Genomic DNA, 24,886 nt, shown 5'->3' with positions numbered 1-24,886 from the left:
GGTTCCTCCTAAATTTATTTGTTGGGACCTAATGCCCAGTGTGATTAATACTCTGATAGCACTGAGGTGTAGCCTTTGGAAGGTGATTAGGTCATGAAGGCTTTGCCTCATGAATAGGGTGGAACTCTCATAAGACAGGTTGCAGGGACCATCTCTTCCTCTTCCATCATGTGAGGACACAGAGGCACCATCTATGAGGAACAGGCCCTCACCCGACACCAGAGATGCTGGAGCTCTGACCTTGGACCTCCCAGCTTCCGGTACTGTGAACAATACATTTCTGTAGTTTACAGATTTCCCAGTCTAAGATGTTTGTTACAGCAGCCAGAATGGACTAAGACACACGTACACTCTCTCCCTCCCTTGGTCAGAGAAGCCAACAGGGCCGGGACCAGGCTGACCAGAAGGGAGGTCTCCAGGCCCAGCCCAGGGCAAGTTCGCCACAGGGAGGCCTCTCGAGCATGATCTCCTGTTGTGTCATCTCAGCCTGGGATGCCAAGGGCACGGTGTTCATCCCTGTCTCTCCCTCCCTCACGTCGCTCACCAGTGTTGGACAGGATAGCCACAAGCCCCTCTTTCCTGCTTACACTTGGGGCAGCATCTTCTATTCTTAACTGGCTGGGAACTTTTATCTTCAGAGTCAGATTTGGGTTGTGAAAAGCAAGCAAGGAGACAAACACCTCTCTGCATCCTCCTCCCCCTTTTTCCTACCCAGTTTCCAGACTTTGGGGGAAAAAAAATCCCATAAACTGTCATGCTTCATATTGCCAACAGGCAGCAGTGGGCATGGTGCAGAGAAGAGCAGGGCAAAGGGGCAGAGGGACAGCCTCCTTTTTTTTTTTTTTTTTGTTTGTTTCCCTCCATGTAATGGGGAGGTATCAAGTGAGCGAGATGTGCCCGGCCACACAGTGAAGCACAAAGTAGCCAAAGACACAGCAGGCAGATCAGGTCTGTGTGCACAATGGCAGGCTGCGTGCAGGCTGGCCTCGGCCCTCGTGGAGACGCAGAGAGATCTGCAGGGGAACCAGGGATTCAGAGACCTGTGGTTGGTGTCCTGCAGAAGATGGGGCAATTTGAGTCACCAAGCCAGTCTCACCCCAGTGGCCCGGCTGGTTGCAGAAACTCACCAGGGACAAGGGGTCGCCCCACCACAGGCCCACCTGGACATGTGACTCCCCTGTACCCACTCTCACAAGCACCAAGTGCAGGATCCTCATGCCAGAGGCCAAGTCCTCTTTCTCCCCATCATGTTTGACCTCAGCAACTGGAAGTCCACAGAAATAAATCAGACACTCCTAAAATGGGACACCACAGGGAAGGCCAGATGGAATAGGAGTTCTCTTCCCACAGACCTAGACTTCTGTTGACTCCACTCAAAGTCGACTGGGTGATGCTGTTGGCTGCAAGTCAAGGCCAACATGGGCTGTGCTAATAGATGCAGACCCTCCAGAGGGAAGGAGCACATCACCCTGGCCTGTTCCATCCTGATCACACTGAATAGGTGTTCTTTGGTGGGCTCTGAATTTCACAAGGGACACTGAGGAACTGGCACCCATTCCGAGAAGGGGAAAGTGGGACAAAAGGGCATCTTCTAGGAAGCCACACTGGAGAGACTGGGGGCGTCTGGTCCAGAGAACAAGGGTCTGGAAAGAATGTTGGTGCCATCATTGGCTGGCCAGGGCCTACTCTGGGGAGTGACACCATGTTGCTGTGGCACACAGAGCAGTCAGGGTGACAGAGAGTCCGATCAGACACAGGTTCAGTTTGCTAGTGGTGACAACACTTAATAATGGAGTGGGTTGCCTGCTGCGGTAGTGACATGGTTTGGCTGTGTCCCCACCCAAATCTCATCTTGAATTGTAGCTCCCATAATTCCCACATGTGGTAGGAAGGACCTGGTCAGAGATCATTGAATCATAAGGGCAGGTCTTTCTGTGCTATTCTCATGATAGTGAATAAGTCTCATGAGCTCTGATGGCTTTATGAAGGGGAGTTTCCCTGCACATGCTCCGTCTCTTGTCTGCCGCCATGTGAGACATGCCTTTCACTTTTTGCCATGATCATGAGGCTTCCCCAGCTATGTGGAATTGTGAGTCTGTTAAATCTCTTTCCTTTGTAAATTGCCCAGTCTCAGGTATGTCTTTATCAACAGTGTGAAAACAGACTAATACAGACAGGAAGCGGCTCCCCACTGGAAATTATCAGGCCCAGTAGGACTCGCCTGTCAGCAATGTCTTAGCATAAATTTCTGTTGGGGTTGGGACTAAGCTGGTCCTGTTGAGAGCTCCCCTTGATCCTCAGGGTTCTACTTAGAATGCCTTGAATGGCCTTGGCTGGGCACTCACGCCCAGTCTTTCTGCATGGTCCCATTGAGTCTAACCTTCTCATTTCATCCCATGTGAACCAGGCCAGGCCCATCGGGGTTTGGCAACCCCCTGGTGCAGTGGTTGCTGCCAGCTATAGGAGCAAGCCTGTAGCTGCTGGGGGGCCATGCGGAGACAGCCTGCCAGAGGGAAGACCACCTGGGAAGGCCAGAGCTATGGAGAAAGCAAGAGACCAGGGGCCAAGGACGGAGTAGTACAGGTCTTTGGTCCCGGCAGGCCTGAAACCAGTGCACTCTGAACCTTTCTGTACTTAGCTTAAGTCAGTTGGAGTTTCTGTCCTTTACAACCAAGAGCCTTGATAGGAGCGGCACAGATCTGTGCTGCACTACTGTTGGCTTCTTCCCTGATCAGGCGTTGGAGGGGAACACAGCAAGGACTAGAGTGGAATGCTTGCTGGGTGCTAGGCACGGTAGAAAGCACTTGCCATGCCTTATTTCCCATGTGGTGGGGATTTTGACCCCACTGTACAGATGGATAAGTGAGGACCCTTTCACTTATCCTGCAATAGAAAATCCAGCAGCCAAAGCCAACAAGGGCCCGGCATAGTGTCTTCCCTCTCTGACTTCATCCTCATGCTCCACACACCGTCTCCCTGGCCATTCCCAGCAGCCCAGTAAGCACTGCCTCACACTTCCAGTTCCGGACCAGCCACGATGGCCAGGCTGGATGGGAGCCATCGACCAGCTGAAGCCAAATTGCCTATTCTCGAGCTGAAGGTCGATCAATCCCACATAAATCTTAGGGCAGAGAACTGGGAGGAGGTAGAGGAGGGGGAATGTCTAGAAGGAAATTCTGGGCACATTCCTGGAAGTGAGGAGGATGGATATTGGACAGAAATTATGTCGCTGCAGGCACCCAGGCATCCCTCGCTTGCCCTGGTCACATGGGCAGTTCCTCCCTGGCTGTGTTCCGTGCTTCCTCTCCTGCTCCAGGGCCTGTCTGTTTCTGGGGCAAGGTGGGTCCCAGGGCTGGGCACCGGTTCCCATCTCCAGCCATGAGGCACCTTCCTCTCTGCATTTTGGCGTAAACGCTCCCTAGGTTTGTGGATCTGAATCCCCTTCCCAGCACACTCAGGCTTTACTGGCCTCCCTGTGGTGTATGTTTAAGGCACCACACAGCCTCCTAGGCCTGGCACCCGGGCAGTAGCACCTGGTAAACAGATTTCTTCATCTCAGCCAAGTGTAAAATCAAGGTAACAGATCAACTTTTCTTTCTTTTTTTTTTTTTTTTTTTTTTTTTTGAGATGGAGTCTCGCTCTGTCGCCCAGGCTGGAGTGCCGTGGCACCATCTCCACTCACTGCAAGCTCCGCCTCCCGGGTGCATGCCATTCTCCTGCCTCAACATCCCAGCAGCTGGGACTACAGGCGCCCGCCACCACGCCCGGCTAGTTTTTTGTATTTTTTTTTTTTTTTTTTTTTTTTTTTTTTTGAGACGGAGTCTCGCTGTGTCGCCCAGGCTGGAGTGCAGTGGCCGGATCTCAGCTCACTGCAAGCTCTGCCTCCCGGGTTTTTACGCCATTCTCCTGCCTCAGCCTCCCGAGTAGCCGGGACTACAGGCGCCCGCCACCTCGCCCGGCTAGTTTTTTGTATTTTTTTAAGTAGAGACGGGGTTTCACCGTGTTAGCCAGGATGGTCTCGAACTCCTGACCTCGTGATCCGCCCGTCTCGGCCTCCCAAAGTGCTGGGATTACAGGCTTGAGCCACCGCGCCCGGCCAGTTTTTTGTATTTTTATTAGAGACGGGGTTTCACCGTATTAGCCAGGATGGTCTTGATCTCCTGACCTGGTAATCCTCCCGCCTCGGCCTCCCAAAGTGCTGAGATTACAGACGTGAGCCACTGTGCTTGGCGGATCGATTCTTGAGAAAACACCATTCAGACACAGGCAGAACCTCCCCTTAAACTCATAACCGCGTCTCCTTTCTCTCCTCCGATTTGAGGGGCAGAATTTGGTTATGGTCATCTGACCTGTGGGTGTGAAGTCCACCTACCTGCCTGGCATAAAAAGCTGTGCCTCCTTTCTAGGTGAGGAGAAAGACAGACCTGGCTCATCTGAGGTATGGTTGGGAGGGGGGGACCCAGGTGTGCTGGAAATGAAAAGAAATGCATTCCTGTTTTTCGTCCCAACAGGCAAACAACTTAACAAAAGCATTAGGGCCTGAGACTGGGAGTAAAGAATGCCTTGTCACCATGGCTACCAGGAAATGGCCCCACTTACATATAATAAAGGCTTTAGAGATGCTGGACCATCTGATATTCCAGCCTGGGGCCAAATGGGAGGGTGCCCTGGTGTCATTCCTTATACAGTTCCATGAACACGGCTATGGCCAGGTTCTGAACCCGGCTCTGGAAACACCTCTGTCTGCAGAAAATGAGCCTTCTTTTTATTTGGGGGTGAGCAGAGGGCAGAGGCCTGGCTGTCTTCACCCTTTGTAACCCAGCACTTAGCACCATGGCTGACGCACAGCAATGTCACATGTGTTAGTGCACACGCTGCCTCACTGCCAGGGGTCACCCCATACCAGTGCTGTTGGGGGTGTTGGAGTGGTCATCTTTTCTTTACTCCTCAAGCTCCTGCCTGGCAGAGAGCTGCCCAACACCGCGGGGGTGGGGGTAGGGGAAGAAGCAGCAGCAAGAAGGAAGCCCCCTTGCCCTCGCCCTCCCTCTCTGGACGCTCCCTCTCTGGACGCTCCCTCTCTGGCCCCATCACACAGCCGCTTGAGGCTTGGAGGCTGTGGATTTCCTAGCCTGGGAATCCCAGGGTCTGTCGGGTGTCCCGGCAGCCTCACTCGGGCCGTGCAGGCCCAGCCCCCGCGAGTTCGGGACCCGGGGTTTCTGGGGTGGCAGGGGGGGTCCCATGGCGCCTGCGAGGCCTCTGCTCGGGCGGCTCCCGGAACCTGTGCTTCGGGGGGCCTGATCCACCGCCCCCCGCAGGAGCAAAACAAGAGCACGCGCACCTGCCGGCCTGCCCGCCCCCTCGGAGCCAGCCAATCGCGCGCGCGGGGCGGGGCCGGGCGCGCTGGAGCCAGAGCCCGAGCCGGATCCCAGCCGGAGCCCGAGCGCAGCCCGCACCCCGCGCAGCGGCCAATCCCGGAGCCAGCGCAGGCTCGGCCCCGCAGCTCAAGCCTCGTCCCCGCCGCCGCCGCCGCCCCCGGGGCATGGCCTGTCTGATGGCCGCTTTCTCGGTCGGCACCGCCATGGTGAGTGAGCGCATCCTTCGCCCGCCGGGATCGGTTTTATTTTCAAGGAGAGCAGGAAACACACAAAGACTCGCACACTCGACCTGACACCCCTCCCTGGAGCGCGTCCTCTGGGCGCTGACCCAGGGCACCCTACAGAGGCGCCCGGCTCCGATCGCTATCCCCGCCCCTCCGCCTGGGCCACCTGGAGCCTCGGGATGCCCCTTGCACTGGCCGAGAGCACTGACAAGGCGAAGGGGCCGGGAGTGGGGCGGGGGCAGCGAGCAGCCCTACAAGTGGACCGATGGCCTTGACCTGATGGCCTCCGGGCGGGGGGCGTGGGGCTCTTGGGACCTGGAGTGCACTAGGGACTGGGGAAGGGCCGCAGCTTGGGCTGGAGGGAAGAGGAGCTTGAAGAGGGGGAGCCCTGCGCGCGCGGCTGTGGGCTTGGGGACTGGGGACTTCTCGCGCCATCCCCAGGAACGCTAGGCAAGGTCTGGGGAACCAAAGAGGAAGCTGCCCCCAGAGAGCTGGAGCCTGCGACTGCACTCCAGGGGACAGCCTCTCCCGGACCCACTCGGGGAGGGGGCGGCTAAGGCCCGGGGAGACCCGCGAGGGGCAAGCCCGGATTCTTGCGGGCAGCCTTTCTGCGCGCGCCGGCGAGAGAGACGCGGTGGTGACAGGGACGCGCATCTCACTTCCCCCCAGCTCCGGAGAGGGATGGCGGGGTGTCGGCGAGTTCACTGCTGGACAGTTACTGTAAGTGCTGTTCCCAGGGGTGGTCAGGAATATCCCTTTCCGGTTTTCTGGCATTAGGAACAAACAACGAACCAATCATCAGGCCCCCAGCCACCCACCTCACCTTATCCTAGGGCCCTTCATGTCTACGCCCCGCACACTAGCATCTATAGGTAGCTAAAGTACAAATGGAAAGTCTTCCGTATTCCACGCCGTGTATCTGTGTAGTTACTACCCTAATATTACTTCCCCGAGGCTGTAAGCCCACAGTGCATGGCACGCTCCGGGGCTCACCCCGCCCCTCCCCTGTATTTCATTTTTAGCATCCTGTATTTGAAGTCAGCAGGGCTGAGCAGGATTTGACCGACAGTTACCTCTTGCCTTCAGCTCAAGAGAAAAAAAAAAAAGTAGCCAGGTTTCTGCGCATGCTCTGCTGTGACAACTGCATCCTATGATTCCAAACAGGTTACTGTAGAACATACGGAGCCTCGCCAGCTCATTATATAATGATTTTGTGTAAACGATAGAATGGGGCCGCAGACACGGCCAGGCGGTGGGTGGAGGAGGGGAGAGCCCGGGCCGGAGACCTGCAGTCTGACTCCCCTCTCTGGGCTGCCCTGTCTTCCCTGCGTGGCTTCTACGTAGAAGAGGCATTGAACAAAACGGAAAAGCCGTTTCCCTCCCGGTGACACTTGCTTTTTCTCTGGTTGGATCTTTGGGCAACACTTGGAAATTCTGCCTTTTGCACTTATTCATCTATTAGGAAACCTAAATGGGGTTGACCATGGAAAATGAAGGAGATTATTGACGTTAGTTGCAGGTAGAGAAAGTTATTGATCTTACATTAGATGCTAGGTAACTCCTGAATTCCTTTTAGAGCTGCAAAGGTGGCTTGGTGTGGGTTTTGCTATAATGGACATGTAGAAAAATAATGAATCCGATGTTTTAAGGTACAGATTTTTAATACCAAGATTTTTTTTAAGTGTTATATTATGATTTGATACAGCCTCCAGAGCTCAACTGTTTTGTTATCACGTGGAGACAGTCACAGCTGGGCTCATTGTTTTGGAGAACATTATTTTGTTTTGAAAATTATTTTCCTCCCTGAAAACTTGGTACTTTAAAAAAAAGTTTAAACGTTTCTATTCACGCACAGCTGTCCCACCCTGAAAGCACTAGTCTGATGGTAGAAGCTAAGCAGAGTTAGGCCCCAGCTAGTCCTTGAATGAAAGATCACCTGGGAATTCTGGGGGCTGTAGGGTTAAAAAAAAAATAAATTAAAAAGAAAATAAATTCTGGCCAAGTCACGAACAAAGAGCCCTTCAGAGATACCTGGGATCTTAAATTTTGCTTTTCCTTCACCTCCCTGCTCTGGGGTCCATCCTGGTGTGGATCCTCTGAGCTGTGAGTCAAAGGAGGTGCCTAGGGGTGAGCCAGGCACTCGGGAGAACATGCTGGAGTCCCTGAGTTCAGTGGGCAGGCAAGGGGTGGCAAATGTTTCTAGTGGGAGGGTGGTATTTGGAGCTGTTCTGGGCTTGTGAGTGACCCCCTCAAGTGTGATCTGGTCTCTGGCTCAGTTAAGGGTATGAAGCCTTGGGTGTTTTCTTCTGGGCAGTCGCCTTGAGGACTCTTGGTCAGCGCATTTTCCTCTTACATGCTTAGGATGCTTAGGTGGGTACCAAGGCTGGCAGCAGTGAACCAAAGAGAGAAGACAGACAGCTGCATGCTAACTGTGCTGCTGACTGGCTCCTCTTCCTGTTTCCCGACTTCCTCCTAATGCTGGGAGAAAAAGTTTCTATCTCTGTGTTCTTGGTGGAAATGGGGTGAATGTGGCTCACCATTCACTGTGGGTGGCTTACTGACTGCTAAAGACGCTCCCCAGCTAAATAGGCATCTCTATCTGCCCAAGGTTCAAACTGTAATCACGGGCCACTCTGCTCAGCGCCCCGGAAAATTTCCCATGAACAGCAGCCAGGAACAATCCTAACAGGGTCTCTTTGGCATTCCACATCTATGAATGAACTTACTATGACTTACAATGTATTGTGCGGCACAAATCATATGTGGCCCGGTGCGGGGGTGGGGGAAGGTCAAAGACAATGCTTCAGTAGGATAGGGAAACAGAAGAGTGAAAGGAAAAAATGAAGAGAGAAGATGCATTTGTTTTAATTTTAATGAGCTCAGGAGGCTAAGGAGAAACTCGCTGTAACCTACATTGCCGGCAGCTCTCATCGGAGGATGTGTTTCCAGAGAGCTGGTCTATTTCAGACTGACAGGCCACTGCCTCGCATCACACAGTTTTCAAGATTTTATTAATTGGGTGAGGCTGTTAGATGCCATGGAGGGAAGGTGGTCAACTGTATGCATTGCTTTGCTGTTGGTTTATTTGGGGGTGGGGCTGCATGATTTCCCTGGTGTGGGTTTTCCTATAATGGACAAGGCCTGAAAGATGCCAAAACACCCACAACTTACCCGTGGAAGGCCAAGCAACAGTCAAGGGCCATTACAGAGGCTTGTGGTCTCAGACTTGGAAGCCGCTCAGCCACGCCCTAATCACAGGGTCTTAAGCAAGTCAGACAATGTCTCTGCGCTTCCAATACTTCCTCCGAACTAGAGATGGTCATCCCAGCTCCCAGGGCCCCTGTCCCTGTTAGAGTTGTGGAGGTAATAAGAGGCATAAACTATGTAGGCTAGAGTTTAACAGGCACATGGTAATTGCTGGATCAATAAACACTATTGTTTATAATCACTTACCTAGCATGCACGAGTCATTATTATTTAATACTTTACATTGCAAGTACTTGATTCTGGCTTCTCTCTTTCTTACTCCCAAATCAGTTTAGTCACCCAGTTTTATCCTCCTAGCCTGTCCCCTTGCCTTCAGCCCCACTACCACCAGCGGATCCAGGCCACTGTCACCCCACCTGGCTCACAGCAGGAGACTCTTCCGCAGTTCTGGTCCTGTTATTCCCTCAGGGCTCCCCAAAGATCTCTAGATAAAATGCAAAGCCCTTAACCAAGTTGGCAAGCCCTACCCCACGGGCACCTTGTTTACCCCTCCAGTCTCATCTTGTTCTAAAGCCCCCTGCTTTCCTGCCCCCACCCTACCAGCCCAAATCTACGCTCCAGCCCCTGCGTTTCTTACAGGTCTCTGGACGCTTCACTGTCTTGTGCTGGTGGGACTTTGTCTACGCTGTTCCCTAGCAGAGGCCACCAGGAGCCAGCACCCCTCCATCTCACCTTGCTAAATTCAGCTAAGATTCTATTTCTGCAGAAAGACTTTGTCCTGCATCTCCCCATCTCAGGGTCTGCGTTGCGTTAGATATCCCTTCTGAGTTACCCATGGTATGCTCTTTGTCTGGCTCTTGCCTTGACCTATTGTAATTAGTTGGTCTTCTTCAAAATGAAAGAAGCAGATCATAGGCACACATGGGGAAAATGCACTGACCAAGAGTCCTCAAGGCGACTGCCCAGAGGAAAATAACCAAGGCATCAAGAAGCACAGCTGAGCTTCTCAACAATCCGGAGGCACTTTTGCTTTCCGCCTGGCTCTTGCCTTGACCTATGGTAATTAGTTGCCTGTTTTCTTGCCTGGGCCGGATCTTGAACTTGAGCTTGCCAGGTCAGGGGCCATGTCTGTCTGTCTGATTGCTGACCTTAGGGCTTTATCTGGTGCTCAGTTTGTCCAGTGAATGAGGGAGTGAGAGAGTGAGTGAGTGAGCCGAGAGTGAGTCTAGCAGAGAAAGTCAGGCCCTTATGATAATGTAGATGGCTGGTGTGGTGGCCATTCACCCTGTATCAGTGTGGGCTTCAGCCACAGGAAAGAAGCACCTGTCCCTGGGCTTCAGCAGGGGCTCATACATGCAATGGGTGCCTGGGGAGAGGGAGCAGATGGTGTGTGGCAGCTGGCCTCCTGGGGTGAAGGTGGAGGGGCCCACAATAGGAGAGGAGTTGCTCGAGCCCCCTAGGCCTTACCCTCAACTGCACACACAGCCATCGGGGGTCGCGGGGCAGAGCCCATGTCTGCCAGCAGGATCGGGCAGAACCCAGCACGTTCTGTCTTGACTTGGGCAGCAAGGTGGGGATGGAAACGGACATGGGGAACCAGGCCTAGAGCCCTTTGTCTTTCTCCACAGCTTTGTCGACATGCCCCCTCCAAGGCCCAGATCTGGGGCTTTGGGGGCCCTTTTGGAATCAAAGTGAGCTCTAAACACTTGGGGCAGCAGCATAGGAGCCCAGAAGGCAGGCTGAGGGGCATGGGGCAGCAGCTCCTCCAAGAGGCCCTGCCACAGGGGCATCAGGACCAGCTGGGAGGAGGCTTCGCGGTCGCTCCCTTGGGGTCTGCATCTTATCATCACACCAGACCCCTGAGGAGTGCGGATCGCTTGTCAGACACACATACACCCTCCCAGCTCTGCTTGGGGATGCGGGAACCCACTTACGCGGGCATCCAAGACATCCCGCATGCCCGGGACCAGCAGACCAAGCTCAGCTTTGTCAGAGTTTCGCTCAGCACCTTTAGTTTTAGCCACACAGTATTATAGCCCAGGAGCTAAGTTTTGATTTCGTGAAGGCCTTCAGAGGTAGAAGATGCCCGGAAGGGGTGTGTGTGTGCTTTTGGCACTGTGAGATGTTCTCTCTCGACTTGGAAGACAGCAAGAAAAAGCACAGCAATTTGCTCCCCCAAGGTTCTCCCGTGTTTTGAAGGTACCTGAAGCTTATTGATCTGCTCTCGGTTGCCAGGCCATTAAAAAAGGATATTCCTTTCTTTGCATGGATACTTCCGGGTTCTTGGCAATCGGTGATACTCCATTTGACTCCCAGAGGAAGCTTTAAAAGCCAATGGTAGCTACAAACGATTAGGTACTCTTATGATGCAATGAAATGAATACCTATATATTTTTTTATGACTCAGATTCTGGGATAACTTCTGCTACTCACTTGATTGTGGGACCTGGAACACGGTCCTTACATTGTCTACGTCTCAGTTTCCTTGTTTGTCTAACAGATTAAAAAATATTAACCATTCCGACTTTTCAGCGCTTTTATGAAGAGGTAGCAAGACAGTAGAGTTGTAAGTGACTTGGAAATTTTAAATGCAAAATACAAAGGCCAGTCCCCACAAAACTCAGCAGCTCAGGTGATGTCATTGCTCCTGAGACATTTTTATGAGATTACGCGAGAGAGACACAAAACAGCTCAGTGTAAATAAAACTTTCTCGGTTATTTATGTCTCAGGCGCCTGGTGTGTCTTTATGGAGGTTTTTAAAATGAGGGGACTGTAAACAGATCATTGCTTATGGTGGCCAGTGTTTTCTTCTTTGAGGTAATGGATGATTCATCGAGTATAGTTTTATGATTCGATTTTATGATTCCAAAGTAAGACTTGTAGATCAGCGTAACACTTTACCTTAAGCATTTTTTAATAGAAGAAAATGTGACAGAGATGACAAATTCCTGTAGGTAGGCACGTTTCTCCTGGGGCCAAAGGCGCTCCTGCAGTGGAAAAAGTGTTGCTATTAATAATCAATGACCCTGAGCCTCATGGTGAATCTCTTCATGTTCTTTCTCTTGATGCAGCTTATAACAGGTCTTGTTGCTTCCTCTGGTTTTTCTAGAATGCCAGCAGTTACTCTGCAGAGATGACGGAGCCCAAGTCGGTGTGTGTCTCGGTGGATGAGGTGGTGTCCAGCAGCATGGAGACCGCTGAGACGGACCTGCTGAATGGGCATCTGAAAAAAGTAGATAACAGCCTCACGGAAGCCCAGCGCTTCTCCTCCTTGCCTCGGAGGGCAGCTGTGAACATTGAATTCAGGGACCTTTCCTACTCGGTTCCTGAAGGACCCTGGTGGAGGAAGAAAGGTAGGGAGGGCGGCTGTTTTGTGTATCAAGCTGGGAGGAGCCTCTGAAGGAGGCAACACGTTGTTTGGGCAAAACTGGGGTCTGGAAGTTGGAAGGCTGAGTTTCTCTTCCCGACGCTGTCACTGCAGTGGTCAATTTATTCTATTGCTTTCTGCCTGAATTTTCCTCACCTATAAAATGAACGGGTTGGATTTGGTGATCTCAAAGTTCGTGGTTGCTCTGAAATTCTGCGATGTCATTATGGAGAATTTCACAAAGATTGATGGTGGAACTGTTTTTGAACCACCCAGAGGAAAATGGGAGACAGGCGCCCCCTCCCAAGTGTGAAGTGTTAAAAAGTGGCCAGCGACCTAGACTGACCTCTCCAGAGACCCATCTTGAAAGGATTCTTTTGTGGGTGGTCATGGTGGGCTAGAAAGAAAACTAAACTGTTGAAATGAGCTGTATACATAAAAATAGAAAAAACAGAGAGGATGGAGCTCAGCTCAGGAGGTGTCTGGAACGCCACACAATGCAGGAGTTCGCCACCAGCTTGTTGCATGTTACAGGGAATTGATGAGTGGTAGTTTGCGTTTTCTCAGCAATCTTTCCTGGCTTTAGAGTTTCAGGGTCTGTGGAGTTAATGCCACCCTGGGTTGGTGTGTTTTTTTCCAGCCTGATCTGTTTCTTCTTGTGGAATTTATCCTTTATCTCCTTCTGCTCCATGCACCCCTTGTCTGCTCCTAAGTGGATCAGACAGGTGGGTTGGGGGAGCTGACAGGCAGAGGACGTGTCAGACTTCATCAAGAAACCGTGGTCCCTAGTTTCTACCGAATCATGGAAAGCAACTTGAAAATCTGGGAGGACTTTGGAACAATACAAATGACTCAGGTACCCCTGGAAAATTCTAATATTTTAGGACTTTGAACTTAAAACTGGATTCAGCCCTTCTTTCATTTTGAAGAAGACCAACCAAGACTCACAGTTTAAATTTTTAGTTGTCTTTCTTCTTTTCCTTATTATCTTCTTTTTGTTTTTCTACCCTCTTGAAGCTAAGTCTTTGAGACCCTTGGCACTGGCAGTCCTGTCTTCATTGCAATCACAATTTTAGAGCTTTGACAGACTGGTCCCTGGGACCTGCAAGCCCAGTTGGTGGCTGGGTAACTGTATGTCTATGTTTGCACAACCAGAAACAGATTCAGTACCTTCTCAACAGACAACGGTATAGCATTGTGATGCGATACTTGCATTTTCAGAGCATGCCAGCCTGTTCTGTTAAGAAAGCAGCTCTGTGGCAGGCTCAGATGTAGGCCCACTCCTTTGATCCTGTCGAAATTTCAACATAGGATTCTAGCCTTCTCCTTCTTCCTTTTTATAGGAAAATGTATCAAGAAACCAGGACACCATGTCATGTTTTGGCCTCATTTGTCCATATAGACAAATTGTGGCAAAGCAGTGAGCAACATAGAGTGATTCCTGTTCGTCTGTTATGTGTGGCCTTGGAAGTGTTGTCATGATGGTTGAAAATGCTGGGAATGGTGTCTTGTAAAGTGAAGATGGGCTGTAATGCAGAAATGTAGATGTCTGAAACCTGGTGGCATCTGGGCTTGAAATGTCTTGGCATAAGCCTGGCACACAGCTGTAGCCAGTGTTTGCAAGTGAAGAGTATCGCTCCCCTACCCAATGTGTTTGTCCGTTTTCACACTGCTATAAAGAACTACCTGAGACTGGGTCATTTTTAAAGAAAGGAGGTTTAATTGACTCACAGTTCTGCATGGCTGGGGAGGGCTCAGGAAACTTACAATCATGGTAGAAGGTGAAGGGGAAGTAAGGCATGTCTTACATGGTGGCATGAGAGAGAGAGAGAGAGAGAGCAAAAGAACTCACACACATTTAGATCATTAGATCCCATGAGAACTCCCTCACTATCATGAGAACAGCATGGGGGAAACCGCCCCCATGATCCAATCACCTCTCACCCAGTTCCTCCCTTGACACGTGGGGATTACAATTCAAGATGAGATTTGGGTGGGGACACAGAGCCAAACCACATCACCCAGTATGTGACTCGTCACCCCTATATTCTCTAAGTGTTTAAACTGATCACATGAATCATCACAGTTAGCCAGCTGGTAATGGCTCTTAGTGAGGGAGGAGCCCCAACTGTCCATTCTTAGAAGCGCAGCCTGGGTGGGGTGGCCACCAGATAAAGACTTGCCCTACAGTAACCTTGTGGGCTCAGGCAGGGGAAGAGCCCAAAATGGGCTCCCAAGGGACCTGCCCATGAGTCAGAAATGGGTGGAGCCAGAGGGGTTGACAGACAGGATGTATCTGGTGTGTTCCAGCTGCTGATTTCTTCGCGGGGGGAGGGGGGGCCAAGGGTAGTTTTGCTGTCTGGCTTCCTCCCCACTGCCCTCCCCAGCCACAGCAGCACCTGTGTCTGTCTTCCCTCTCCCTGCTCCTCCTCCCCTGCATGCCCCATCCTTTCCTTTGTTCCTGGTGCCTGCAATTCAGAGTCAGATGGCTTATCACTCCAGCACACAGAATAGAAAGGAAACTGAGGCAACGGTGGTTAAGGGACTTGCCCATGCTCCTGGGCTCGAGAGGGGCAGGCCTGGGATGAAGGCAGCAATTTCCAGCTCTGTGCACTCCGACACGGTGGCCACGCCTTGCCTAGCACAGGGCCTTATGGGGTGCCAGGGTCCATGCAGCCAGAAAGGAAGCAGAGCTCTTCCTGGAGACTCTGGTGCCCATAGGGTTTCCTGCTGTTGGTGGTTCGATTGCCATTGCTGAAGAGTTTTTCCTGCCAAAGGGTGCTAGCTGCAAAGGCCCTCTCTGTGCCCACTGTTCTCCCAACACCAGCCTGCTCTTGGGTGCTGCATCCAGTTGGCTCCAACTTGGGTACCGTATTTCCCCAACTAAAAGCCAGGACAATCAATAACAATGCGCATTCAATGTGGATCTTGTGTTGGGGCTGCAGGAGGAGCTGCATCCCACTGGACCTCACCCACACGGGTCGCCACTCTCCTGGTCGGCCTCTGCGCCTGTTGGTCCTCCAAGTCGGCCTCTTTTGCTCCTCCCATAGATGGGTTCCTCCCTCTCGTGTTTTTGTCCCTCTGATTGCTGGCGGTGGTCTCAGTCCCAGCCACACTTAGGTTAGGCCGAGAAGTCAGAGCCCAGCCTTGCTCTGCGTTTCTTTCTACTCACGGTGGCGGAGTTTGTATTTGGCATCATCTCTGTGCAACCCCAAGTGTGACGCTGGGTCAGGGGCTACTTCTCTGACTGCTCTCAGTGTATTCATTTTGCTGTCTGTATCAAGTCCATTGTTTTCACCTTTTAAAAATTCAGTTTGATGCATTGAGCGAATTGTAATGATCACGCTGAGTCTGGATGTCCTGGCATCGCTGGAGAGGTGTCTCCGAAGATAAGAAGTGAAGGAGTTTTGAAAGCACCTGGTTCTGGCCGGGTGCGGTGGCTCACGCCTGTAATCCCAGCACTTTGGGAGGCCTAGGTGGGTGGACCACAAGGTCAGGAGTTCGAGACCAGCCTGGCCAACATGGTGAAACCCTGTCTCTAGTAAAAATACAAAAAAATTAGCCAGGCGTGGTGGCAGGCACCTGTAATCCCAGCTACTCGGGAGGCTGAGGCAAGAGAATTGTTTGAACACGGGAGGTGGAGGTTGCAGTGAGCTGGGATCGTGCCATTGCACTCCAGCCTGGGGGACAGAGTAAGACTCCATCTCAAAAAAAAAAGAAAGAAAGTGCCTGGTCCCATGCTTCACAGTAGGGCAAAGGAAACAGGATCTCAGGCACAGAGCTGATTCGCTCAAAGGCAGAGCCAGGGCTGGGACCCAGCTGTTCTGACTCACAGTCCAAGTTCCTTCCCATTACAAAGACACTGGACCACTCCAGTTGTTTCCAGGAAAGACTTTTTCTCACGTGATTTCACCCAAAACATGGTGCTGCGATATAAACTCAACATAGAATGCCATAGCAAAGTTGGGCATTGTAACCAGAATAACTTCATGAAGTCCTAGGTAATTATTTTAAAGAAGGTGAACTTTACAATTCTTACAAGAAAGGCCATGCGGGAAACAGTAGCGGTATTTTTAAGAAGGAGATGCCAGGCACTGATTCTTTAAAATTTTTGAGCTTGACGATTACTAAGCATTGAATATGGCATTTTAACAAAACATCTTGTATTTTCAATTGTAGTTACATTTTCACCATATGATTAATGATGTCTTTGGAGGGAAAACTAGATCATATAATAGATTCCTAGCAAAGAACGTAATTGTGAGAGGAACTATTCTCAGGAGAGAGGAGTACACCCCAAGGATAATTTCCCCGGCTTCGGATACAGTAATTACTCTCCCTCAAGGAATTCGCTCACGTAGCTTGTGCCAATGGGACAAATGGCTCGGAACAATACCATCTTTGGTGTTGTCACACAAACTGTGTTGGGGACAGATCAGAGTGATCTGGTTTAGCTGTTCCTCCTCACCCTTAGCGGCCTTTGCTTCCTACAGAGTAGACACTATGCTGAGAATATTTAGGAATGTGGTTAAGAGCAAATTCACAGAATAAAATTCTTCTTAGGTAAAGATGATGGGGATGAACAGATCTTATTGTAAGCTGCTTTCAGAGCCCATTCACACAAGGGTCTCATTTTATTAGGGTGTGACTGGCCACAACGAACAAATGGAATGCTTGGGTACTCATACACTGCCCATCTCCCAGGAGATCCCGGCGGTTTCCAGGCATAGTTGACTGAATGAGAGCCGTTCTTCAATCCACTTGGCTCACGGGGCCGATTCAGGAAGGATCTGCGTATTCTCCCTGTGGAAAGCTGTGACATGAGGCTCAGAGATGTAACCAACATCATAGGACTGGGGAGGAAGGAACTCAGAACGAGGTCTGTGTGATTTCAGGCCAAAAAGGAGCATAGCGAGTGCTTAGCCCTGACGTGGGCACAAGACTGGACAACCAAGGCACAGCTGTGCCCAGCCCCATGTTATGAAATGGTTTGGGCTTGTCTTGGCTGTAAACTGATGTATTTTCCTTTTAATTGGCCTGTTTGGATGTCAGTGGCCATTGGCCCTTTACAGGGATTTCCTGTCCCTCTGGAGAGGCTCCAGCTTCCCTCTCCTCACCAGGAAAGGGAGGTTGATGTGCATGGCGTGCTTTCTCTCCAACAGGTGAAGCGATTCTCAGAAATCAAATTCACCTCCTAAGATTACCTGGAGGCGAAGTTCAGGTTGAGAACAAACGTAGCCATACCTGGGGCTTTAGAGCATTTTCTTTCCTATCTGCAGTCAGGCCGTGGCCTCCACATGGTGATGCTCTGATGGAACGCCATGTCACCTCATGCTTTGAAACCCAACCCTCCAGCCTCATCCTTGCCAAAAACCAGAAGGGGTTAAATATTCCGGGCAGCGCCAAGTCAGATTATCTGTATTGGTTTGCTCCTGAGCATTTGGACACCTTTCTCAAATTCAGGGTTGCTTTCTCATAATTTCCATAGCCATTTCACAAGGCCTGTAATGACGGACCATCTAAAGTGCATGGAAGGCACCATTAATAAATCCTTTCAGGAATTCCATTAAGGGAAGACTGGATTCTGACCAAGTGCTGGTGACTTGATCCAACCTGCTAGAACAGGGAGGGGAGGCAGCCCAGTGAAAGGCAGAGTGTGGAGATCCTGTCGCTAGGGGGTTTCAGAGGGGCAGGTGCTCAGGCTGAAGGGGGATTGATAGTTCCCTAGCATGAGTGAGTTACTTTGGTGCTTCTTCGAGGCTGTTATGCTAAGGTGGGCTTTCTTGTGGGTCCACAGGACATTTCTTTCAGTCCTTCACCTTTATTGGAGGCTACAGCTGATTCCTGGTGCAGTGTGGTGGCCCCAGGCCACTTGCAGGGATGGCTTGCTTGAGGCTGGGGCATTGACAAAGAGGAGCCGAATGCCTGAGTCTGCCTTGGGGAATTCAGAGGACTGGAAAAACCCTTCTTTTCCCTGCTGCGGCCAGTTCCTAGGTTCTTAGTGGTGCCCGGGGTGGGTAGGCGGGCTGCCACTCAGGCCCTGAGGGGTAGCATTCCTTTGGTGATGAGGTCTTCCGGCAGAGTTCTGACCCCTCTGCCTTACAGGGTCCCAAAGAGGCTTTGAAAAAATGTTGAGAATGGACCAGCTCTCACAGCAGATTCATATGAGATGAATGTTTAGCCACTATGTGCAAGACCAAAGGGGTTTGCTACTTTCTTGAACAGGTTTCACATCCAAGGGGCCTAGATGCTCTCCTCCAGCCCACACATTCTCTCCCTATGAGCATGTTGCATGGGAAACCAAACCTTCACCAGCTGGGAGCCGGGATCTGGGTGTGTGACTCCTTAGTGTGGCATTGTTAGCTGTGGCAGCCTCCCTGGACAAGGCTCGGATGGCTCTGCCAACATTGGCCTTGGGGTCTCCTTTTCTCTTTGCCACCTTTGGATTGGCAGGTTCTTTATTTGGACATGTTAATACTTTGTCATTTTCCCAGAGAGTGCTCGTATTCTTGAACCATCTGGCCCCTTCAGTGCGACTCTGTAGGACTGTGCTCTGCTCCGTGGGGGTTGGTGTCACTGTTTAACTGTTGAAGGATGTTCTTACCACAATCATTTTCACCTGCATGGTGGGTGCCCCCCTGCCTTCCTCTACTGCCTTGAATAGGCTTGTATCTTGAAAAGTTCACATTCTCAAATGGAGGCCCTCCCTATAAACCAGAACCTAATCCACCAGTTCAAGAAATAACCAAAGGTGACATTTTGCTGAACACGACACCGTTTCTTTTGTTTATAAATTGGCAGGAAAGAAATGTTTAGAACCATACACCTGCTCTTTCTGAGTTCAGTTCTAGAATCAACAGATTAGCGATGAACAAAGAAAACCATGTAGGTCAGATTAAATATATCTTGAAGGACTAAACGGTAAAACTAGGGATTTGTCATGGAGGTGCATTCTCCATCAAACTCATGTGGATGAAGTTCTGACACCTGCATGGGAAGGCTTACTCTCAAATAAAATGTCCCCAGTGCCGACTGTTTTTGCTCACGTTGTGAGAAAAGGCAACAAGATGGGTTTTCCGTCATGAGCGGTGGCGAGTGGGCCTGCAGGGATCCAGTCTGACCTGCAGCCAAGAGTTTTACTTCCCACTTTGTCAGCTGTGTGCTGTTTTGTCACCTCCGTGCTCTGTGGGGTAAATGGCACTTGGTGTCAAAAGTAAGACACACCAGGGTGACTTCAGGGCTGTGATTACATCCAGCTGAGACCTATATTTAGAGTCCGAATCTTGGAGCCAAAAGGAGTTGTGCTGCCGTAGCCCGCCCTCCTGCCCTGTGAAGGGAGTCTTCTCGCACCATTCCTGACAAGGGACAGCCAGCTTCTGTCTGAGCACTTCCAGCAACCAGGAACTGACACCTCCCAGGCAGCCGGGCTATGTTTGCACAACTCTCATTCTTAGAAAATGCTTCTGTCTGTTGAGCTGAAATCTGTATCTGGGCAATGTTCATTTGTGGATCCAGGTTCTGTTTTCTGAAACTCTGCAGACCAAGTTAATCTTGGTCTTGAAGTGAGCTCACAAATGAAGGGGAAAAGCCCAGCCAAGTACAGAACAATAACCAAATACATTACAATCCAGGGCTACCTCAAGAGGAGGAAATAAGAAGTACATGGCCCTTGCAGGAAATGAGATCAGAGTCCTGCTTCGGGAGGTGGGCATCACAGCAGCATCCGCAGGGGGCAGGGCAGCGGGTAGGTGTCCCTGCTGGAAGGTTCTTGCTGTCTATAAACTGATAGGGATGGAACTTGCTGGAAGGGCAGAACCTGAGTCACGTTCTTTCTGTTTCTTTTACTGTTATAAGGCAACTTGGTGCCTTCCAACCAAAAAAGTCCCCCTCTCTGATATCTCAACTGCCTATCTTGAAAGTGAACCTTTTGGCAGGAGTTTTATGGGATTTCTCAGTTGTTATTTCTCTCCTCCCACAGTTTTGGGAGAAAGTTTTTGTTTGTTTTTATTTTTAATTTCTTTTTAGATAACTGGTGTTTACTGAGCAAATCGTGTTTGCTTTATTTGGCGATTTGCCTCATTAAGCCTTAGGGGAGCGGCATGGGACACACATCAGTATGAGCATCTTCTCCAGAAGGGAAGGAGGGTGGTACGGGGACAAGGGCCTGCCCAGGACCGCTGGCAGGTAGGCGGCAGGTCCAGCACTGGACTTAACACCTGGGGTCCCAACTCCCTGCCTCTGTAAGCGCCACTGAGAACTCATCTCTCGCAATCGCTCAGACCCAGGTAATAAAATGAGCTGTGTTGAGTTTTCCTTACCCAGGACATAAACCCCAAAGCCTGCTGACAATGAGGGGCTACAAAAGGCCTCCTGGGGGACGTGTTTCGGGAATTCTTTCATAGATAGAGGTATGGGGGCATATTTGGCCTCTGTCCCGAGCTCCCCGCACCTGGCTGGGGGCTGCACTGGACACCTCTGCCCACCCTGGCCCTGGGGTTATCAGGCCACCTGGCCTCCACCCAGACGTTCCCTCCCAGGGCGGGATTCATCCTGGCCCATGGTGATGTTCTGCCCACTGAGTGGCAGCTCTAACGCAGGCTCTCCAGACTGAGTAAAAGCCCGTCCTTTCTCTGGCTGGTGCAGATGCTGACTCTGCAGGCCTGTGGACGCAGGGCGACGTTCGCGCCCTTGCCGGAGCTCAACGCCCGGGAGAAAACAGCGCTGCCGGAGCCCCCTCGTTCGCGCAGGTGCGGGCGGGGAGGGTGCCCGCCGCCGCGCGTGCGCAGTGTCCGCCCGTCCGCCGCCGCCGCCGCCCGCGCCGGGGTTACTCCCGGTCAACGCTCGCTAGTAACCTCTGCGGCTGAGCGGCAGCTCTCCGCGCGATTGGCTGCCGGCGCCGGGGGCTGTTGCCAAGCAGGAGGAGGCAGCTGCAGCCCTGAGCAGGGGTCGCAGCCTCCCTGGGACAGGGGCGGCCCCATGCCTAGGGAATCACCCGGGCAGTGCAAATCCCAGCGCCCCGCACGTCCTCGTGTTCCCCTGCCTGGGTTCAGGAACACCGGGCCAGGAAGCCCGAGAGCCCTGGTAGTACGAAGAGTTGCCAGTGTGGACCTGAGGGTGAGGTGTTGCCACCCGGGGCGGCCTGCGGTCCCTTCAGGCTTGAGCAGTGACTGGGAGACCCCGGGAATGGAAATGACGCGCAAATGCTGGTGTGGCGTCCGCAGTGGAACGGCCCGCCGGTGTGTGGGGTCTGCGCCTCTGTGGCTTCAGCAGCGTCGGGGAACTGCGGGAATCTTCCAGACTCTTGTTTAAATCAGAGAGGTCTGTCCACGAAAAGAGTCAAACTAAAACATTTAAAGAGATTTATCCTGAATGATCATGACCCGTGACACAGCCTCAGGAGATCCTGAGAACACGTGCCCAGAGGGGTCGGGAACAGCTTGGTTTCATGCTTTTAGGGAGAGGTGAGGCAGTGATCAGTACTTTAAGATGTACATTGGTTCCGTCCAGAAAGGTGGGACAGCCCAAAGGGGGCCTTCCAGGTTATAGGTAAATTTAAAATTTTTTCTAATTGGTTATTATCGATAGAAAGGGATGTCTGGATTACCATACGGGGCTGTGGGGACCTAGGTTGTATCATGCGGATGAGGCCTTCAGGCAGCAGGCTTGAGAGAGAACAGACCGTAAATGCTTCATATCAGACTTAAGGTGTGTGTTGTTAATGTTATAGGGTATGATAAGGCATGTCGGACGGACCCCCACTTCCTGTCATGTCCTGAAGCAGTCTTTCAGGTGAAATTTTAGAGTGCCATGGCCAAGGAGGGAGTCTGTCCCCGTGGTTGCAGGGGATGGTTGCCTTTGAATTTTATTTTTGATTTACAGGTCTTCAGGTGGCACAATTTTCCTAGGAGACAGGTGATTTTTGATTCCTTATAAAACGTGCTGGTTTTGGTTTCAGCTGACAGTGTAGGGTGGAGCTGTAAGGGAGCCAGGGCCTCCTGGGGTGGGTCCAAGCATGTCTGAGGCTTCTCTGGGGTCAGCACTGAAAAATGGCCAGGATGGGGTTTGGAACCTTGGAATTGCCCTTGGGAATCTGCAGCGTTGGCTCCGCTAAGCCGGCTGGAATCTGGAGATCATGCTGCAAGGTCACGCTTCCCGGCTGCCTGACGAGTCACTTCCACCCTGGGCAGGTTAGAGGCAAGGACAGATCACAGCTGAACTTTACGGCGTGTTTTCCAGGGCATCTATTACAGTTTTTTGTGTGTGAACCCGTAAGTGTGATAACAGACATCATTTCCACCAGCTGTACTCTGTTTGGGTAACTGGAAGGCCTGGGGCCACCTGGGTGGATTCGGAGGTGCCACGCTTTGCTTTGCTGTCTCTGGAGACCAGGGCGTTCTCTAGACACCCAGCGGGACTAGTTCCCTCGGGCATAATTTAGGTGTTTTGTGAAATGTTAAACATCGTCTTTCAGATGCTTTGCTCAACCTTTATGGGCTCCTGACCAAATGCAAAGAGACCCAAGGGCTTGCTTTTCCTTGCAGTCTTGGGTTTTCGTTGCCTGCTTGCTTATTGGATTTTGTGGCTGTGGAGCTCGCATTTCTGTAAGCCCATATAGAAATGACAGTTTCCAAGCCAAAACCCACTAAGCCAATGGGTGGACACAGGAAACCAGAGATGATGGTGGATGAAAATCTTTGCAACAAGAAGGAAGGGTACATCTACAATAACTATGGTGTTACAGTAAGGATGTGTGTCACTAACATGAGAATGGACTCTACACAAAAGTCTGTTGAAAAAGGGAAGAGCCCTTTCACTAAGTTTCATATTTATCAGCGCTCACTTTAGGAGTTACAGCAGAAGCTGCAGGTTTCCTGTTTCTGAAGATCTGCAAATGAGTTTGTCCAGAAAATGGCTGTGTCCTGAATGGTGTGAGCAGGAGACCATCCAGCCTTGTGCCTCTAGGCCTCCTCCCCTTCAGTTGTCATAAATGTGCTACGTGCCCTGGCCCAAACCCAGCAGCCTTTCTCTGAATTTTCTGGTTTAGAGAGGAAAATGGGCAGCGCCAATTTGTCACCTTCTCTCTTCCCAGGGGCGTTCTGTGCTTCTTGAGAACTATCCCTCAATCTCTGAGTTGGCTAAGTCTCTAGAATATGAATTTCAAAGAACAGCCTGGCCAGCAGGGCTCCCTTGGAGCCCTTTTTCTCTCCCAGCTTTGTGTCTCTGCAGCCACTCCCCATGGGCTAGCCAGGCTGAACTGCCTGTCATTCTAGCATTTGTGCTTTCTTTGGGACACACCCTCTACCAAGAACCCACCTCATCTCCCCAGGCTAGGGGAAGCCTTCCTTCATTCACCCTTACCCCCGTGGCCAGGAGAGTCTTTCCTGGTTATGATCGTGCTCCTCTGCCCCTATGATCATGGCTCTATGGCGCTCACCATGGGATTTTGTGCTTCTCTTCTGAGCTTCCAAAGTTACCCCTGCATCTCAGCTGCCCAGCCAGCACCTGGCTGAGAGCTGGCGTGCAAATGAATGAATGGAATCACAAAAAGCTAAATCACAGTAGAAGAGCATATACTTTTACCCTTAAAGACAGCTTGGTAGAGAGAAGTAGAGAGGAAAAACAAGAGCCTTGAGATGCTGGGCTGTTTTGATCTTCCCTTACTATGTCAAACCCATGAGCCACCTCTGACTAAGCTTCATGCAGTTGGTTTCTGAGGGCTGTTTCTTTGGCCTCACTTACAGCACCGTGGATGGGCGGAGGGGCGGTTGGGGAATGGTAAGAGCCTGGATTCTGGGTCAAGCAGCCTGCTCTTGAATACCAGGTCCGCCTCTTCTTAACCATGTGACCCTGGGCCTCAGTTTTTTCATCTACAGAACAGGGCTGTTCCGAGTGCCAAACTCAGAGGATCGAAGCGAGGACTAGCAGAGGTCATCACTACAGCCAGGGCTGGCACACAATAGTGCTCAAGGTATTTTAATGTTACAGGTCAAATTTTGCTAAAAACTGTTTTTTTGTGTTCTTGGTTTCATGAAGCCAAATACTTCTCCTTCTAATAATAATAGTATTAGCTTGGTATTTATTAGTCTGTGGCAGTAACTTACTCTGTCTTTGCAGCAACCCTGCAGTCAGGTTTTCTCCCCATACCCTTTGAGGGAGGAAGATGCTGTGGCCAGGAGCAGTGAGGGCCTTTGCCCGGGCAGCACGGAAAGTGCCGTCTCTTACACAAAATGGGGATTTCAAGTCTCAACACCCTGAGCTCTCTGCTTTTTCCCAAGATGGGCTACATGCTCCCTGGAGTTGTCCTCCTAGAGAATTTTTGTATGGTTCCTTTTCTGAGACTTCTCCTGGTTTCTTACTCATGGCTCATATTATGACTAAGTTCAGAGATGTTAAATCCCTCTATCTTGAGACTTGTGTACTTGCGTGTACAAGACAGGTAACAGTCTTCTTATTTCTGAGAGCTCTCTCAAGTACTTTCAGATCGCTGGATGACAAGCTTTGCATCTTTGAACTATTTATATTTCAGTTTCTACATTTGTGAGTTACTGGATGGAAATTTCCACCATTGAAACAAAGCTTGGCAAGCAACGTTACACTTCAGAATTTGGCTCATTGGCAAGGTTGATGCAGGTTATCTTAGGAGGATGTGAGATGTTATCAGCTCCTGTGTGTTTTAGTCTTGTGGCTAGATGGTCATGACTGAAAATTGAGG

General features: G+C 51.0%; 1 protein-coding gene across 4 annotated transcripts in view; it reads left to right on the top strand.

Annotated features, from left to right (window-relative positions):
* The first annotated feature begins 5,408 nt into the window (after nucleotides 1-5,408).
* The window catches only part of ABCG1 (ATP binding cassette subfamily G member 1), a 76,828-nt gene continuing 57,350 nt past the window's right edge, over nucleotides 5,409-24,886 (top strand). For 2 of the 4 annotated variants that reach the window (XM_050785681.1, XM_050785679.1), the window contains exons 1-2: nucleotides 5,409-5,581; nucleotides 11,917-12,160. In XM_050785681.1, the coding sequence (XP_050641638.1) occupies nucleotides 5,540-5,581; nucleotides 11,917-12,160 (286 nt within the window). In that variant the 5' untranslated portion in view covers nucleotides 5,409-5,539. Of the gene's footprint in view, nucleotides 5,582-6,099; nucleotides 6,320-11,916; nucleotides 12,161-24,886 lie in introns of those variants that run through there. The other 2 variants (XM_050785682.1, XM_050785680.1) reach the window with 1 other exon arrangement.

The sequence above is a fragment of the Macaca thibetana genome, chromosome 3 (genome assembly GCF_024542745.1).
Source record: "Macaca thibetana thibetana isolate TM-01 chromosome 3, ASM2454274v1, whole genome shotgun sequence".
Taxonomy (NCBI): domain Eukaryota; kingdom Metazoa; phylum Chordata; class Mammalia; order Primates; family Cercopithecidae; genus Macaca; species Macaca thibetana.
This window is presented reverse-complemented; position numbering and strand designations above follow the sequence as displayed.